Source organism: Asterias amurensis, chromosome 2 (assembly GCF_032118995.1).
Source record: "Asterias amurensis chromosome 2, ASM3211899v1".
Taxonomy (NCBI): domain Eukaryota; kingdom Metazoa; phylum Echinodermata; class Asteroidea; order Forcipulatida; family Asteriidae; genus Asterias; species Asterias amurensis.
Window position 1 is genome coordinate 7,199,429 of NC_092649.1, and position 13,783 is coordinate 7,213,211.

The window sequence follows — 13,783 nt, forward strand, 5'->3', positions numbered from 1 at the left end:
CACCATGTGACAGGTATTCAACCAATCAGAGTCCATAAACTCTCCGAGGTATTCAGTTTGTAAACTACTTAACTGTAGAAGACGATCAGAGCACACTAATCGAAACGTCGAGTTGAAACCAACGGTTCTTTTCAGAACCACCCCAACTCAATTAGAGATTATCATTACATGGTGTTCTGCAAACCATTACTATATCGTATTTACACCATGCAAAGTTTCAAATCCTACCTACTCTACTGTACATACAGTTGGGTTTAATCATTTGGTTTTTACACAATGAGTTTATCCCTAGTATTAATGCTCTACATGTACATGTTTGCCTTGTACACTTGATTATTTTAAATGGCATGAAACAAATTTCCATGGAAGTTGACTGGAGGGATTGAAATAAATGTAGTCAGCAAACCCAGAACAGACTGGACAACGGCCTTAAAACAGACATGATGAATCAACCAATGTTTGTTTGAAAACAAGTTGGGTTTACACTCGGTGTTTGTCCATACGAAAGTAATGAAATGGTATATTTCGAAATAAATAAACCACAAGGGAAACAGACAGGGCAAATTTTAATGCAATTTTGGGGTGGGTGAGCAAATAAAAATTTACTAGACTGAGCTTTAAACTCCTCTGGATTAACAAGCCGGCACTCTACCAACTGAGCTATCTAAATTTCCATATATTAACTTGTTGCAGTACACATTGCTTAAACATAAGATTCGAACTGCCTCTAGCTACCGGGCAATCGCGGTAGTCTAGTTGGTATGACACTGCTCTAGAATTTCAAAAGTTGTGGGTTCGGATCCCACCCAAGTTATAAGCCTGTGATATTTTTTTACAGAGCTAATGAAAGTACCGAGTATACAGTGCTTACACCCAACGGTGTATGGGGAAAACCAAAATGAATATTCATGTTATTATTTATTGATATTGAACCTGAGTGTGGGGTTGTTTGGTTTCAGGTTTGAGAGATCAGAGTTCTTTAGCAGAGTCTGATTCTCATGAGAATACACCTCGCAGTCAATCACCGAGTCTGCTTAGTATCGAATCCTATATCAACTTACGATCAAGGTCACATGTAAGTATTAAATCCATCCAAGACCCAAGCACAGACAAAACTTGCTAAGCAGAAACATGTCACCAGCTAAAATAGCATACGTGTATATTTGTGACTGGTTTGCAGGAAAATTTGCTAACCAATATGTTCAGCATTACATTGACAAAACCCAATTTGTGACCTTATGAAGTTTGTCTACCTCATCAACCCCCCCCCCCCCAAAAAAAAAAAAAAAAAATTTGAGAGGCATCTTCGTCCGAAATTCTGTGAAACATTTCCCTCTCAAATGAAGTCATATTCAAGAAAACATTTTGAAAATGGAAAAAAATGCAACAGCTGATTTCAGTTGTTAAAATTAAGGACAGACAGTGGACACTATTGGTTATTGTCAAAGACTAGTCTTTACAGTTGGTGTATCTCAACATATGCATAAGATGACAAACCTGTGAAAATTTGAGCTCAATCGGTCAATGAAGTTGCGAGATGTTAATGAAAGAAAAAAAACAAGGAGTTGTGTCGCAAAGAGTTGTGTGCTTTCAGATGCTTGATTTCGAGACCTCAAGTTCTAAATCTGAGGTCTCGAAATCAAATTCGTGGAAAATTGCTTCTTTCTCGAAAACTACATTAATTCAGAGGGAGCCGTTTCTCACAATGTTTTATACTGTCAACCTCTCCCCATTACTTGAAATCAAGAAAGGCTTTATGCTAATTATTATTATTTTGAGTAATAACCAATAGTGTGTACTGCCTTTAAGCCCAAATTTTCACATTTTACTTCAGAGGGAGGGGTTCTCACAATGTTTTCACTTAACCTCTCCCCATTACTTGTAAATCAAGAAAGGTTTTATTGAGTAAAAACCAATAGTGTTCACTGCCTTTAAGCCCAAATTTTCACAGGTTTATGTTTTATATGGTTGATCATACAAAACATGAACACTGTCTGTGACTGTTTTTTTTTTTTATTATTATTATTGGTTTATTAAAAATTCAAACATCGCAGCCCGAGGGCTGAATTGAGTTAAAAAGCAACACAACAGGAATATACATTATAAAAACATTTAAAAGGGAAGTGTTTACAGAAAAATTGTTTAAAAGATTATGTACAATTGACAAAAAACTACAACTTGGATTCAAAAACCTCAACTGTTGAGAAGGGTGGTTAGGGAAGGAATTGGGCTGTTTCTGTACCTGTTAGTTCTACACCTGATTGGGCAAAGTTTGTTAGTATTTCTAAGATTATTGTTGGGTGGGAGCAAATGTTTAAGTTGTTAGAACTTTAAAGTGATTTACCAAAATTTGTCAGCTCTACCAATCATGTGTAACACCTTTAATTATTGAGATGTTTCCTTGAAACAGCCCGAGAGTGAAATAAGAAGTGCTTTATCAGTTAGTGAGATGAGCTCCTTGGAGGATCAGGTCCAATCACCGCTATCAACAAGCTCACAACCAAGTAAGTAGGCAACCATTCTAGGGGCCCATCTTCATCCAGCCTGTAAGCACAGCAAATCACTGCAGCTGTCGATAATCTTGAGAAACGATTTCCTTCCAAGGAATGTGGTTTAAAGGGAAGGTACATGTTTGGTAATTACTCAAAACAAATACTAACTTAAAAACTGACTTGGTAACGAGCATTGGAGAGCTGTTGATAGTATAAAAAATTGTGGTAAACTATTCCCTCTGAATTACATGTAACGTAGTATTTGAGAAAGGGGTAATTTCTCACTAAAATAATAAAAAACTTCTAGCTAGAAGTCTTTAATTCTTATCTGAAAGCACACAAATTCGTCCAACAAGGGTGTTTTTTCTTTCATCATTTTCTCGCAACTTCGATGTCCAATTGAGCCCAAATTTTCAAAGGCTTGTTATTTTATGGTTAAGGTGGGATACACGAAGTGAGAATTAAGACTTGTCTTTGACAATTACCAAACATCCACCTTCCCTTTAAGAGAGATAGAGGGATTGAAAAACATTTCAATCTGAAAAATATTTCTGCATGAAACATTTCTCAGACTCTGTATTTCTATTACGGATTATTCTTTGACATTACCGCTCCGTTTTTTGGGGCAATATCTCAAAAACACAACCACCTTTTGAAATTAAATTTTCACATGTTAGCTTTTGTATAATGTATCCAAAGTGACGGATTATAAACTATTGGTTCCAAAATGAAATTTATACCTAACATTTTCGCAGCTCTACTTTTTTTAAAATGAGGTTAAAGACTTGTTACATATTTTCCACTCGAGTGCATCATAAAAATGACTTTGACCTTTGAACCCCCTTGTAACCAATCAATTTACTTTTTTGTTTTATGAAATTTTTTCGTCCGTTTAGGAACTCCGAAACGTTTGATTTCGTTTTCCTTCAACAATACGAGTGACAGTAGTATGACTGATATGGAGTTCTCTGAACCATCTCAGTCTACGTCTGTCATGCCTGACGTCGTTCCAGCCCTATCCTCAACCACCCAGTTCCATAGCACACCAGTCAGCAGCAGAAGTGAGTGTACAGACAAAATGTTTTGTAACACGCATGATTCCGCTAATGCAAGTACAGATGTCTCAAAATAGTTTAAAAGAATTCACTCCGCGGTAATGAGAAGTTCCCTCGATCCACTAAGCTTAAGTAGAGATCTGGCCAATTTCCTAACCCCTGCCCATATAGTATAGTTAATAAGCACGACAGTTCTTTTCAGAACTGAGAAGTCTCCTGAATTCCGAAAATGAACTTTGGGTAGCAGTGAAGTCTCCCGAGTTCTAAAAAATTTACTCCGCAGTAGTAAAATATATAGCAAAACAAGTTCTCAAAAGAACATAATCTACCCAGCAAGTAGACACACACATGGTGTTACCGCAAACCAAATTTACATTGATATCTCATCATGCAATGAGTTAAATCCTGACTCACTCACTCACTAACTCATCCGAAACAACAGCATTGGTTCCAGGCACACTCTTGTTTGCTTGACCGACCCAGTTGATCTATCCAGGGCTTTCTTGGGCACCCTCTCTTGGCCTAGACCAGCCAGGAGCTTGGATTGATCTCTCCATAAGTGTTGATAGTCAAGGGTCTTGTTTGGTTGGGCGTTACAATAATCCAAGTGTATGATGAAGCACGGCGTCGTTGAAGGATTAGGTAGGCCTTCAGGAAGAGTTGTTTTTCTTAGGGTGACATCATTATCGATGGGGTACATTCCCTCTTTTAAATGGAACGCATTATTGTTTTACTATTGTTTTATTATTGTTCTTTTTTCTTTTTCTCAGAGAGTCGCCGCAGCTCACGTCATATGCTGCGAATTCACCCCACCATGCTCGACGTACCAGAAGCGTCAGATCTTCATATTTATCTTCTGGACCTCTCAGCCAATCACATCACCGATCTCCAGAAACTCGCTCTAGCTGAAGAGAAACTCCTGGAGCAGTTTGCGTTCCTTGAGAAGCTGGACTTGAGTAATAACTCACTGGACGAGTTTCCAGCCCACCTTGCTGAGGTGAGTTCCTGCTTTGTTTTGTAGTTCATAGAAACCATTCAACTCAGGGATGCCTGTTCTCTGGCTATTGCTGGAATTCCAGCTTTTTCATATTTTTTCTCAATAAATCTGCTCGGTCCTTCAATCCTTTTCCAGCTTATGTTCAGAAAGAATGTCTTAATTATCAAACCTCAAAAAAAATGTCCAATGCAGTTACATAATGGTAATGACGATGATTCACAGCATTTGTATGGCACCATATATCTGTTTAAAAAACATACAAGGCACCAGCTCCTCCAATAAAGTTAGCATTTAAATGTCTGATGGAAGATGGGAGTCTTGAGTGAACCTTTGAAGTGGTCCAGGCATAGAGTTACATGTATATATAAGAACCAGAGGGCGCACTGGCCTATATACACGCTCCCGCATGCGCGCAGGTGGCTATTTTTTAGGTGACAAAACTGGCATCTCACAGCGTGTGTTTGTGCGGCCATTTTGTAAGTTGAACAAACAGCATCGCATGAGCGTTCAATAAAAAAAACCTCAAATGTGTATTTCATATTCAACGCGCGTGCAGAATGACGCGCTTGTCATCTTGCGGTCCCGTGGCGTTTGTGCACGAAGCATCACTCGTGCGCCCTCTAGTTCTTATATATAACTCTATGGGTCCAGGTTGTCACATTGGAGAATAAATGAGGGGAGGGAGTTCCACAAGCAAGTGTTCGCTTTTCTTAGGGTCCTTGGCATCACACCCAGAATTAATGAATTATTGATTAAAACTGAAATTTTAACATCTTTTTACTTCTGCAGTCCATGCCATCTCTTCAGCATCTAGACCTGAGAAACAATCAATTCCAGCTTCTTCCTGTTCATGTATTCAGTAACGAGAAGCTCCAAACACTAGACATGTCTGGAAACAAGGTAATGAACAATCAACCAATGCTGAAGGTCTCAAGACCTGGTCTCTGTCACTAGAGGGCTAGGCCTGTTTACCATAAAGATGTTTAATAAGAGATGTTAAATTTGCATCAGGAATAAAGAATATTAATTTTGGTTTTTTTACCCATACACCGATGTGTGTTAGCACTGTATTCTCAGTACTTTCCCGATTCCTGTGAAAAAATATCACAGGCATGTTACTCGGGTGGTATTCGAACCCACGACCCTTGCATTCAAGATGTTTTATGCTTATTATAGCAGTATATTTCCTCTGGCCTTGTTAAAGGCACTGGACACTATTGGTAATTGTCAAAGACTAGCCTTCACAGTTGATGTATCTCAACATATGCATAAAATAACTAACCTGTGAAAATTTGAGCTCAATCGGTCATCAAAGTTGCGAGATAATAATGAAAGAAGAAAACACCCTTGTCACACGAAGTTGTGTGCGTTCAGTTGCTTGATTTCAAGACCTCAAGTTCTAAATCTGAAAAATTTTGAAAATTACTTCTTTCTCGAAAACTATGGCACTTCAGAGGGAGCCGTTTCTCACAATATTTTATACCATCAATCTCTCCCCATTACTCGTCACCAAGAAAGGTTTTACATGTATGCTAATAACTATTTTGAGTAATTACCAATAGTGTCCACTGCCTTTGAACACGATATGTTAATACCCTACATTAAACATTCCGCTAACCTCACCTAATTATACTCTCACCATGCAAAGTTTCAAATCCTGCTTATTGTTAGATGACTTAGCACCAAAGTGGTGATCCTGTGGTCTTAGGTTCACATCATGTTTTTGTTCCCTACACAGCTTAGCAACATCAGACAGGAGCCACTGGAAGTTTCCTACTCACTGATTGATCTGAATTTGAGCAACAACCAGATACAGCAGTTTCCAATCTGGCTGGGACGCTACGCACCAGCACTGGTTACTCTCTCACTAGCAAGGTAGGTTACACGTCGTGTCGCGGCCTAGCGGTTAAAAGCACCAAACTCGAGCTCTGGGCCCAATTTCATAGAGCTTCTAAGCAGAAAAATTTGCTTGACTTGAAATTTCTTCCATGATAAAAACAGGATTGCCAACCGAATTTCCATTGGTTGCATACTGCTTGTTACTGGTTTTCCGCTGTTGTTTGCTTATCCTGAAAATCACGTGGAAATTCGGTTGGTAATCCTGTTTTTATCAAGGAAGAAATTTCATGCTAAGCAAATTTTTGTGCTTAGCAGCGCTATGAAACTGGGCCCTGGTGTTTCATAATAGCAGAGTGTGAGTTCGAGTCTGGTCTTGACACTTGTGTCCCTGAGTAAGACACATAACCATGATGCTTCGTCTTTCGAATGGAACGTAAAGCCGTTGGTCCGTTTGTTGTGTAGTGCACGTAAAAGAACCCAGTGCAACTAGCCAAAAGAGAAGGGGCTTGCCCCGGTGTTCCTGGTTTGATTGGCTACATATCGCGCCACAGCACCTTGTAAACCATTGCATGGTGATGTACATGTAAACAGAGTAGGCCTCATATATTATAAATGTCCCACATACCTTTCAGGAAAATACCTAATGTTGAAGCCCCTTGATCGTCACTGAGTGATGGATATGAGCCTTAAAAGAAGCTACTATTATTAAACGTCACGGGTCATGCCACAAACTGACATTATATACGATGCATGCAGTTCAAACTCTGTGTTGGAGAAAATCACCCTTGAAGTTAAACTATTTTTCAAATGTGTGGATTAGAGTTTCAGCTCTTAGTCCTAATGTTGGTGAACTCCTTATTTTGTCAATATTTTTTTCGCGGGTGCCAGTCAGAAGCCATTAAACTTGTACATTGGAATAGCTGACCAAAGTTATTGACAAAATTAATAGGGAAATCGCCAACGATAGGGCTAGATGACTAAATGGGTAGAGCACCAGCATGTTTATCTTAAAGGTGTCAGGTTCAAATCTTGCTCTAGTCAATTTTTGTTGGTTCATTTCATATTGAACTCTAGTTTAGCCAGTCAGTTTTCTTTGTGGTTCATTACGTGATATTTGAGTTCTATTAATTTTGGTTTTTACCCGTACACCGATGTGTGTTAGCACTGTATACTCAGTACTTTCCCGAGTCCTGTGAAAAGATATAACAGGCATGTTACTCCGGTGGGATTTGAACCCACGACCCTTGCAATTCTAGAGTAGTGTCTTACCAACTAGACTACCGAGGTTGCCCGGCAGCTAGAGGCAGTTCGAATCCTATGTTTTGGCAGCGGGTACCGCAACAATATAATAGATATACCCAAACGATATAATAGATATTTGAGTTCCTTAATAAAGTTTCAAACAATAGAAGGACTCTCAAAGGGACGAAACTTCAGGCCACTTACTATTTTGTGTTATGACACACCTCTTACTTGTTCTGTATTCTGGTTGGCTGAAACCAGTATGAACTAATATAGTCTAGTGATCGCGCGTGAGTGTTTTGCGGGAACTAGTACCCGAGCGGGCACTAGTCTTTGAAAATAGTGCCCGGTTACAGCGCCCTCTCCTGACTTGAACCGTGAACAGCAACTTCAAAACTTCCTTTATTTTCCAGATTTTTGTTCTCATTTGACATTTATTTCCCTCTTCTGGTCACTCAAAGTCCCTCGGGGGAATAGACGTACGCTAGTTACCTCATTGACAGTCAATATGTGTATACTACTGGTTGGCAAGCAGTTTGCAACAACTACCTCTATTTTTGAATTTATTTGAATTTACAGGAACAGTCTGAATGATCTGCCTTTACGGTCCCTTGAGCTCAGCCGATTGCAGTCTTTGGATCTATCTCATAATAATCTCAAACACATACCATCTGAAAGTATGTGGCAGTGTTTGTCATTGGAGTTTCTTAACGTCTCCTTCAATAAACTAGGTAAGCATTACAGAAGAAGACAGTGGACAGTTGTTGTTGTCTGTCTAAATTATCGTCCCATCAAGGGAACTCAATAAACTCCCACACAGGAATATAAGCACCAAGGTCAAGTTCATGCAAGGATCAATGGTATAGCGAGTGGTTGCTTAGTGACATATGTAGGGCATGCTGGAGGCAGTTCGAATCCTATATTTTAGCAGCGGGTACTGCAACTTGCATCGGGGATAAAGAATTATTGCCTTTGATTTATTTTGTTCACAAAAAACGGGACATTTCCAAGTATAAATTGCTTATACACATCGGTGTAACAGTATTGCAAATTTAACATCTGTTCTCATACAGCGTCTTAAAGCCATTGGACACTTTCGGTAAACAGTATTGTCCAAAGGCCCACACTTCGTGTATCACAACTGATATAAAAAATAACAAAGCTGTGAAACTTTAGGCTCAATCGGTCATCAGAGTCGGGAGAAAATAATGGGGAAAACCCACCCTTGTTTCTGCACGTTTCGCCGTGTCATGACATGTGTTTAAAACAAATCCGTTAATTTCGACAACGAGAATTGATAATTGTTTTAATGTTTTCTCGAAAAATTAAAGCATTTCATGGAATAATATTTCAAGAGAAGTCTTTCACCATTACCTTCTGTAAACCCTGTTAGTTATTAGTAAATCTGTGAACTTTTTTTTGTTTCTGTGCCGAAAGTGTATAATGGCTTTAAACTCATTATTTTGAATTCTGCTTAACAGAGAGTCTCTCAGAGGAACTTGGGGAAACTCTGTCTTCACTTGTAACCCTTAAACTAGCCGAGAATAAGCTCGCCCTTCCAGACCGTCCATTCATTCCGAAAATGATTCTTCAGTTACCATGGTAAGCTCATCAAAATATATGCTATTGGATGTCAAAAGCTAAATTATTGCCGCTCAGTTATTTTGTTTTAAAACATTTCATTTATTTAAAAGTTAAACTGTCTTTGTTCTCAATGGATTTTAGTTCGTAACAATTTAGAGTCGTTAACCACTGGGTCTTTTCAGAACAAACACTACTTAAAAGAGATATTCATATGGTGTTAACGCAAAGTTATTCTTCCGCCAAAGTCATAGAAATTCCTGGAATCTTGCATAAGGGTCATTATAAGTTATCATACAAGCCCTAGTGGAATACGGAAAAAATGTAGCGCTTCTGTGTCCCATATCCAACTCAGTCTTCGGCCTCATTGGATATTGGATGCACACGCGCTATATTGCTATCTTCCAGCCTCATTGAAGTGAACCTCAAAGTTTAGAACTTGAGAGCGATATTTCATGACAAACGGCATGCACGTGCAAAGTTTAGAATGGAATTTTTTGCACTGACTGTATACGAATCAGGACGAATTGACACCCATAATACGTAGTGTGCATAATAAAAACTGGAGGTAGGTTATGGCCTATGACCACACTCCGGTTCGAGCATCTGATTGGAGGATTAGTGCATATTATATAATACCCTTGCCATTTGATTGGAGGATTGTCCGTCACGTGTTGGCAAATAAAAGTACTATTGCACGCTACGTCACTCAGCGAAAAAGTACTATTACTATTGCATGCTTAGCAAAAAACATCACCGCGTGCTCGTGTCTTTGGTAACGCAGCAGTGTTACTACTAGCATTCTAGCATTCAGCTTTTCTGCGGGTCTGGAAATAGCTGTACAGAACGCACATTGTCAAACAGGCCGACCCAAAAGAAACGGGTGTAATTTCACAATTAGAAATTGTAGGCCTATGCGCTTTGTTTGTTTTGAAAGTTGTATCTTCCAATCAAAATGACAAAGATCTACTTTGATGTTATATAAAACAAATAATGAATATTTTTCATTCGTGCAATGGTGCAATATGTTCATTCGTTGAAAGATGGAATGTTCCATTCAACTCGGCTCCGCCTCGTTGAATAGTATACACATAATGAATGTTTATGAGTGCAATGGTGCGAATATGTTCATGAGTTGAAAGATGGAATGTTCTATTCAACGAGGGGGAGCCGAGTTGAATGGAACATTCCAGCTTTCAACGAATGAACATATTCGCACCATTGCACGAATGAAAAACATTCATTATTTGTTTTATATAATATCCAAGTAGATCTTTGTCATTTTGATTGAAAGATACAACTTTCAAAACAAACAAAGCGTAGGCCTACAATTTTTAATTGTAGAAGCCGAATGCTAGTAATTTTACTAATATGCCTTGCAGTAACACTGCTGTGTTACCAAAGATGGGCACGCAGTGATGTTTTTACTCAGCTTTTTCGTTCCATCCGAAAAGTACCATTGCACGCTGGCAGCGTGCAATGGTACATTTCGGATGGAACGAAAAAGCACGGTGAGTGACTCAGCGTGCAATGGTAATTTTATTTGCTATCACGTGACGGACAATCCTCCAATCAAATGGCAAGGATATGCTTGGGTGTTATATAAAACATTCCATCTTTCAACTCATGAACATATTCGCCCCATTGCACTCATAAACATTCATTATTTGTATAGTGGAAGATAATGATCAATCATAGAGTTATATATAAGAACTAGAGCGCGCACTGGCTTATATACGCGCCCCGGTATGCGATCAGGCGGCCTTTTTCTAAGTTGACAAAACAGCTATCTCACAGCGTGTGTTTGTGCGGCCATTTTGTAAGTTGAACAAACAGCATCGCGTGAGCGTTCAATAAAAAAAACCTCAAACGTGTATTTCATATTCAACGCGCATGCAGAATGACGCGCTTATCATCTTGCGGTCCCGTGGCGTTTGTGCACGAAGCATCACTCGTGCGCCCTCTAGTTCTTATATATAACTCTATGGGATCAATCTAATAGTCATGACAATGCTTTACATAATAATTTGTTTAATGGGATTCCTGATGATGTACCTGCAGGCTGAGGAGCATTGACTTGAGCAACAATGGTTTGATCGGCGTCCCCCCTCCAGTAGAATGGAAGAGTCAAGGCTTGAGGGAAGTTCATCTCGGACACAACAGAATCAAGAAGGTTTGTTTGTTGATTGTCAATGGACATCATTCTGTAGCGTGTGATAGATAGATAGATAAATGTTTATTCATTATTTCAAAATTATAAAAAGACATCACAATCAATCAGAAGATTGAATTGCATCAAATTTTACAATAAATAATACAAAGTTCATCCGGAAATTGTAACAACCTTTAACAGTACAAAGTAGACCCTTGTCATTGCGTTTAGTGAAAACGCAGATTTGTTGAGGGGTATATTTTACTCCTATGTGATGAGAAGCAACTATGGTTAAGTGTGTAAGTGTTGCTTGGAATTCAAACTCACCACTCACAAGCTTAATGGGGGACTTTTTGGATGCTAGGTGGCAGCAGACGTACCAGGTAGTGTGCGCATACTCAGAGAACTACGTGAACATTGGAAATTTAGCTGGTAAGTTTGCTGCCACCTAGAGTTTAAAAGTCTCCCATTGCTAGGTTTAATAAAAACTTACCCAGTCAGTTTTCTTTATTGTTTATTACTTGATATTTAACGAATCTGCAGTGTTAAAGGCAGTGGACACTATTGGTAATTACTCTAAATAATTGTTAGCATAAAAACTTACTTGATTACAAGCAATGGAGAGCTGTTGATAGTATCAAACACTGTGAGAAACGGCTTCCTCTGAAGTGACGTAGGTTTCGAGAAAGAAGTAATTTTCTACGCATTAGAATTTGAGGTCTCGAAATCAAGCATCTGAAAGCACACAACTTCGTGTGACAAGGGTGTTTTCTTCTTTCATAGTTATTTTGGAACTCCGATGACCAATCAAGCTCAAATTTTCACAGGTTGGTTATTTTATGCATATGTTGAGATACAGCAAGTGGAAGACTGGTCTTTGACAATTACCAATAGTGTCCACTGGCTTTAAAATGGCTAAAACAAATTGTCTCTCTCTCTTTTTTTCTGTTGTTGCTTTGATCTTGACAGGTGGACCTGGGTGAGAATATCCGCTCATGGCAGAAACTTGAACGTCTAAGTCTGAACAACAATCAACTCTCACAGGTAATATTAGCAGTTTGAACTTTGCTCAGTAAAGTATTATTCAAGTGGGTTTCAAGCTAAACAGCAAATCCTTTGAGCTTGTATTTTGGAGGAGACCTTCCAAGTCTCCTGGGGTCGATTTCACAAAGATTTAGGACTAGTCCTAACTAAGGACTAGTCCTTAGAGATAACAAAAACAGACAGCTAGTCCTATGTAAGTTAGGACGAGTAACTCTTCCTAACTCGAGATAAGACTTGTCCTAGCTCTTTGTAAAATCCACCCATGTGTATTCAAACTTTTCAAAGGGAACCTTGTGGTCTTTGTTTATCTAATTGCCAAAGTGCATAATTCAGAAGGATTAGGGACTGTAGGCCCAAATTTCATAGGGTCAGGCATACAAACAGTTTGTTGTACATTAGTGTGACATAGGAACAGAGAATTTGGAATGGTTTGGGCTGCAGTCTAAACCAAGCTGCCTTGTCCGTAAGGTTTATGAGTCCCAACATTATAATTTGATAAAAATTGATATATATGAACAGATATGGCTGCTGACAATGCTGGAAAAAATCTGTTGTTTTTAATCTGGCCATAACATTCTATCTATTATAACTGCTAGATTTCTATAAAATCTTCTGTTTTTGTGTTTTGCCCCTGTTTAATCCTGTTTGCACCACTGATTGCTTGAGAAAAACTTAATTTACATTGCCATGCCAACAGATACCGAGAGAAATTGGCCAGATATCAACGCTGACGTCTTTGGATATAAGCAACAACCCAAAGACCACCAGCATCCCTGATGACCTGGGGAGACTATCAAGGCTCTGGGAGGTACATGTAAACAACTCATTGTGAAATGTGCTTCTTATGACCCAATTTACTTTCATATTTAAAGGCAGTGGACACTATTGGTAATTACACACAATAATTATTAGCATAAAACCTTTCTTGACTACGAGTAATGGGGAGAGGTTGTATAATGTAAAACATTGTAACAAACGGCTCCCTCTGAAGCGACGTAGTTTTTGAGAAAGAAGTAATTTTCCACGGATTTGATTTAGAATTTGAGGTCTCGAAATCAAGCATCTTAAAGTACACAACTTTGTTTTTTCCTTTCATTAATATCTCGCACTTCGAAGACCGATTGAGCTCAAATTTCTACAGGTTTGTTATTTTATGCGTATGTTGAGATAGACCAACTGTGAAGACTGGTCTTTGACAATTACTAAAAGTGTCCAGTGTCTTTAATAGATGTAAATTTGCATTAGAGATAAAGAATACTAATTTTTGTTTTACCCATACACCAATGTGTGTTAGCACTGTATACTCAATACTTTCCCGAGTTCTGTGAAAAAAAACCCCACAGGCATCTTACTCGGTGGGATTCGAGGATGCTTTCCACAG

At 38.8% G+C, this 13,783-nt stretch overlaps 1 protein-coding gene across 5 annotated transcripts in view; it reads left to right on the forward strand.

Annotated features, from left to right (window-relative positions):
- Positions 1-13,783, forward strand: part of LOC139950646 (leucine-rich repeat serine/threonine-protein kinase 2-like) — a 115,201-nt gene that overhangs the window by 53,756 nt on the left and 47,662 nt on the right. For all 5 annotated transcript variants that reach the window (XR_011787683.1, XM_071949449.1, XM_071949428.1 and 2 more), the window contains 11 exons: positions 960-1,075; positions 2,411-2,504; positions 3,389-3,553; positions 4,318-4,544; positions 5,334-5,444; positions 6,283-6,419; positions 8,205-8,356; positions 9,107-9,227; positions 11,268-11,379; positions 12,328-12,402; positions 13,100-13,210. Coding sequence is in view for 4 of the 5 variants with exons in the window: in XM_071949449.1 (XP_071805550.1) it covers positions 960-1,075; positions 2,411-2,504; positions 3,389-3,553; positions 4,318-4,544; positions 5,334-5,444; positions 6,283-6,419; positions 8,205-8,356; positions 9,107-9,227; positions 11,268-11,379; positions 12,328-12,402; positions 13,100-13,210 (1,421 nt within the window). In the remaining variant the exon portion in view is untranslated. The remainder of the gene's footprint in view (positions 1-959; positions 1,076-2,410; positions 2,505-3,388; positions 3,554-4,317; positions 4,545-5,333; positions 5,445-6,282; positions 6,420-8,204; positions 8,357-9,106; positions 9,228-11,267; positions 11,380-12,327; positions 12,403-13,099; positions 13,211-13,783) is intronic.